Raw genomic sequence first — 5,096 nt, 5'->3', positions numbered from 1 at the left:
CCGGAGAGGCTCTGCACACAGCCCCAGGGACTCACGGGACTCACGGGGCCGGGGATTGTTCTCACGCAGGCTCCGTGGCAGCCCTGGGCCTCCGTGACGCGGGCTGAACGTGAATGTGCGCCCGCCAGCCTCGGGCACGAAATGCTCGGCCGGCCACAAGGTCGCAGGGGCTTCAGGCTCCTGTTTCTGGTGGCCTCAGTCCTACACTGCCCAGGTTTTGAGTGACTCCCGGGAGTCCCAGAGGCTCAGCTGGGTCTCAGCAGTGCCGGAGGTCTGCCAGCAGGCAAGGTCAGGGTGACTCAGAGCCCAGATCGGGTTGCAAACATGCTCCAGGAGCAGGAATGGGAATCTGGTGCCCATTTGTCACCTAGCGGGAGGAGCAGGTGTGACCTGGGCCCGGATGGACAGGCGTGCATGACGCAGGTGCTGGAGGGCCCCTGGGATGGCCATCCTCTGGTCAAGAATCCAGGGCTCTGTGAGAAGCTGCCGGCCAGGCAGTGGCCCAGGGATAAGGCCCGGGGTGGGGACAAGTGCACTCTGGGCAGCACCTTGGGCCAGCAATCCAGAGGAGGGCCGGGATGGCCATGCCCCCTGAGGGCGCAGCACCTGCAGTGGGTCCCTGAAGGGGCATGGGGACTGGAGGTCAGCGCGGGCCCAGGACGGGGCGCGTGCTGGCGGGCTGCCGCTGAGCCGCCCTGCTCCAGAAGCCTCTGTGCACGGTGAGGATGTGGACAGACTGTGAAAGGCCCCCTAGGCAGCTCTGCGTCCGGGCTCTGGCGCTCCGTCAGGGGGAGAAGCGCTCCCCAGAGTCTGGGGCCACATCGCCTGACCCAGCTGACAGGATGCCTGCACGTGGTGACCCTGGCATCTGCCACTTTTGTCAAAGATGTGGCCATGTGTCCCCATACACGTGATGGGAAAAGGCAGCTCAGCACGGACAGTGGCACAGCCCTGAGCTCTTGGCCCACAGCTGCCTCAGTTTCCCTGGCTGTAGGGCGGGAAGGGGAACACTGGTTTCAAAGGCCGGTGGGGGAGACAGGAAGCGGGGACAGTGAGGAGAGGTGTGAGTTCACGTGCGCGCCAGCCAGGCCGCGTCAGGTCCGCCTGCAGGCCCCGTGACCAAGCGTGATCGTCGGAGTTGCTAGGCCCACGTCGAGTTCCTGCCCGGAGTCTGCACATTCCAGCGGATTATCAAAGGGCTCCCTGACCCGGGGAAAACAGGGTCAGAAATGCCCACCCAGCGTCTCCCACTTCTCTCGAGGTCACGCGCCGTCGGGAAGCACGCCACAGGCCCCGGCTCCGGCCCCGTGACTCGGCGAGGCTTGCCCTGCAGCTGGCTGGGAACGGCCAATGACGGGGCTGTCCTCGGCCCTTAGCTCACAGCTTGCGACTCTGGGGACGCCGGCTCCTTGGAAACACCCAGAAGCCTTTGCCTTGTGCAGAGAGGGATTTGGACCTGGCCCTGGCGATTAGGCGGTGGGCACACGGTGTAGCAGGGGTCCCACACCTCCAGAAGCGGGTCACCGCCTGGAGCTGATGCAGAAGACTGGGGGGGGGGGTGCAGCCATGGCCTCCCCTCCCCCTCTGGTCATCGCCCCAACAAACCTACCCTCAAGCCAGCAGGCCACAACCCAAAGCCAGCCAAACCCAGCCCTTGTCTGGGCCCTTCACCTACAGGACAGCCCGACTCCGGGAGGGACGGCTGGTGTGGCTTGTGTGACAGGCAGTTCGCAGCTCAGACCCCAGGCCTAGAGGGGACGCTAGCAGTTCACCTCCGGCTTTCCCCAGCCTTCTCTCTGCTCCCCTCCCTCCTCTCCTGTGCTGAACTGGGACGGGCCAAGTCCTAGGGCAGCTGGCGAACACCAGACAGCGGGCGGTGCTGGGAAGAAGCTGCAGCCGCCATGTGACCAAGGTCCCCCTGCGCCCAGCTCATGCAATACCAGGCTGGCCCGTCACCCATCCACTGCACAGATGCGGAGTCAGACTGGGGGGTCCGAGCGGCTCTCCGGAGACAGAACCGGGGTCTGCACACGGAGGTGTGGGGGGCTAACCTGCTCAAGAGTGCCCTGGGAACCCCTCGTGTCTCCCATGAGAAGGCGACCAGAGTGCTTTCCGGACCCCACAGAGGGTGCCCACCCTGCAGGGGACCCCTCCGAGTTCCCCAAGCACCTAGTGAGTCTGGGCTGTGGCTCTCCCAGTGGGCCCAGTAACGCCCCACATCCACACCCACTGGGAGAGGGGGAGGAGGGTGGGCGCCCAGCAGCCTGCAGCCAGGACACCTTTGCATCCGGGGTAGGGGTGACCACGACTCAGCAGAGAGGCCTGTCCCTTGACATAAAGGACCCAAACAGGTGTCTGGACCCCAGGCCAGCTCTGGCTGTGGCCTCCTAGCTCTGGGCTCTCTGGGTACCACTGGACCCTTTTTAAAAAAATTTTATAACTGTATTTATTTATTTTGAGAGAGAGAGCGAGCGAGCGCAAAGAAGGGGCAGAAAAAAAGGGAGACAGAGAATCCCAAGCCGACTCCACACCATCAGCACGGAGCCTGACGAGGGGCTCAAACTCACGAACTGGGAGATCATGACCTGATCTCTCCGCCCAGGCGCACCCACACGTCGGGACAGACACCCACCACTACTTCCTCTCACCTCCACGACGCGCCAAGAAACCCAGAGCCACGCTACGGAAGGGCCCCATTACTGGTCATTTCGCTCAGACCTACAAGAAAAGGGCTTTTGTTCCCACTGCGTCTAGAGCCAGTAGGACCAGGCTAAGCACTGAAGCCGACCTGTTTCGGAACGCCATGTGTTAGGAAGCAGGCAGCAGCTGTGGCGGCTGTGCCCCGGGCACCGAAAAGACCAACCAGGAAAACGGAGACCGGTGCTCCAGCACCCAGGACTCGCTGCTGGGGGAACCGGCCACCCGCTCCGGGAGGCAAGCCGTGCAGAGTGCCCTTCTTCTTGAGTAGAAATTCTAGAGCCTGGCCTTTGTGGGACATTTGAAGAACACTCAGGAACCTTCCGTGGCTTTTCCCTGCCTTGTCAGCTGCCCCTATAAGGACAGGCCTACCTCCCTGAACATCTCCAACCTCTCTGCCTGCTCGATGCAGGGCGGCGTGCGCCGGTCAGCTCTGGGCTCTGTGGGCCTCGGAGGAGCCCTCATCCCTCTCCTGACCCAGTGAGGCTCTAGACCAGCGACCTGCTCGTCAGGTGTCCTTTTCTGTAACGGAAAATCCTCTTTCCACGAGAGAAGGCCACCGGCACCCACCCACAAGATGGCTCATCGTGGAAAATGTCGTCTTCACTCACAGCTCACACGGGCAGTGACACGGGGGGGCTGGCAAGGCTGGACCCGCTGCCGCCCCCTGCCATCCATCCGCTCAAAACCAAAACCTTAAAAAAGCGAGGGATTTATTTTCAAAGACTAGAGAACTGGCACTTTAAAGACATCCTTACTTCCTTACGTGCTGGGCCCACACGTGAAACCGAAGCACGGAGCGTCCTGCCTTGAAGCCAGGCTTTCCCGGCCGCAGCTCCACGAAGACCCTCATCTCAGACTGACCGAGACCACCCCCAAAAAGGCAAATAATGCTCCTGCAGCCGGTGTGGCTGCTCTGTTCGGGGTCTCAGGGAAGCCGAGCAGAGGCGCACGGTTTGCCGCCTGGGGAACCGCGCCTCCCCCTACACCACAGCGTGGCTCCCACGGGGGTCCCGGCCCACGCGCTCCAGAACCCCCACGCGTGTCCCTGAGTCTCCTCCTGGGACCCCAACCCTGAACGCCCAGAGCCCTGCTCGCTCTGGACCTACACCCACTATGTTGATAGTGGGCAAGTCCTCAATTCAGGCGGCCGCTCTGAAGGCGGGCCGCCTCCACCTTGCAGGACTCCCAAGAGGGGGCCAAGGGGCTGCGAGGGAAGCACCACAGCCTAGATAGGGAGGAAAATCACATGGCATTTGGTACAAATGATTTCTTGCGAAATCCCATGGGACGGCTGTTTTGTAAGCACCCACAGGTGAAGAACGTGCCAGGACTGTGCCTACCAGCATCCCAAGACCCTGCCCAACATCAGGAAGACGACCAGGGGCTGTCTTCTCCGCACAACTCAGGACCCTCGAAACCCACCCTGCACCCCAGCACGCACACATTTCATTTGGAGCCAACCCCCGCGCCCGTCTTCCACTACTTACTTGTACAGTGCTGCCCAACCAGCAACTCAGAATTCTGTCCTTACTGGTTTTGTGCGAGCCAACCTCTGCTGACGCCTGATAAGCCGGTTTGGAGAGCAGAAATGAATGAATTTTTTTTTAACTACAATTTTTCTGATAAGCAGTCAGCACTGGGAACCTCGAACAGTAAGTATGTTTTCAGACCCTACCCGGAGCGGACGCTACCCGTCTAGACGCGGGATGTGTGCTCTAGTCTCTGAATGAACGGGCTGAGGAAGTGGAGCGCGCGCAGACCCCGAGGGCGGGGACCCTGCAGACTCACCGCCCAATTCGCAAGGCGCACGAATGAATGAGACCCACGTGGGGTTGGAGAGCGGCGGCCTCAGCCCGCGGCCCGGCGCGCCGCCCCCTCCCCGCCGCCCTGAGGTCGGTACTTACGCACGCAGAGGCAGGCCACGAGCTTGGCGGCCTCCTCGGGCACCGGGCAGGTGGGGAAGAGCGGCTTGAGCAGGTAGGTGGCGAAGACGAGGGCCACGATGTACTGCGAAGAGGGCCGGATGATGAGCAGCTCGATCCAGAGCTTCAGGAAGGCGGGCAGCGAGCCGTAGACCTCCAGCATGTACGCGTAGTCGCCCCCGGACTTGGTGATGGTGGTCCCCAGCTCCGCATAGCACAGCGCGCCCACGATGGAGAAGACCCCGCACACGGCCCACACCACCAGCGCCAGCCCGGGCGAGCCCGCCTCCTTGAGCACGCCGGTGGGCGTCACGAAGATGCCCGAGCCGATGATCGTGCCCACGATGATGGCCACGCCGTTGAGCAGCGTGATGCTGCGCTGCAGGGTCACGCCCTCCGCGCCCTCCGCGCCCTCCGCGCCGTCCGCACGCCGCGCCGCCAGCATCCGCTCCCGCGCCTGCCGCTCCTCCTCCT

The 5,096-nt window shown here is 62.8% G+C and overlaps 1 protein-coding gene across 2 annotated transcripts in view; it reads right to left on the bottom strand.

The window, feature by feature from the left end:
- The window catches only part of SLC7A5 (solute carrier family 7 member 5), a 30,152-nt gene extending 25,062 nt beyond the window's left edge, over positions 1–5,090 (bottom strand). For both annotated transcript variants that reach the window (XR_003903576.1, XM_029924179.1), the window contains exon 1: positions 4,605–5,090. Coding sequence is in view for 1 of the 2 variants with exons in the window: in XM_029924179.1 (XP_029780039.1) it covers positions 4,605–5,067 (463 nt within the window). In the remaining variant the exon portion in view is untranslated. The remainder of the gene's footprint in view (positions 1–4,604) is intronic.
- Positions 5,091–5,096: the final 6 nt, after the last annotated feature.

Source organism: Suricata suricatta, chromosome 16 (genome assembly GCF_006229205.1).
Source record: "Suricata suricatta isolate VVHF042 chromosome 16, meerkat_22Aug2017_6uvM2_HiC, whole genome shotgun sequence".
Lineage (NCBI taxonomy): Eukaryota > Metazoa > Chordata > Mammalia > Carnivora > Herpestidae > Suricata > Suricata suricatta.
This window is presented reverse-complemented; position numbering and strand designations above follow the sequence as displayed.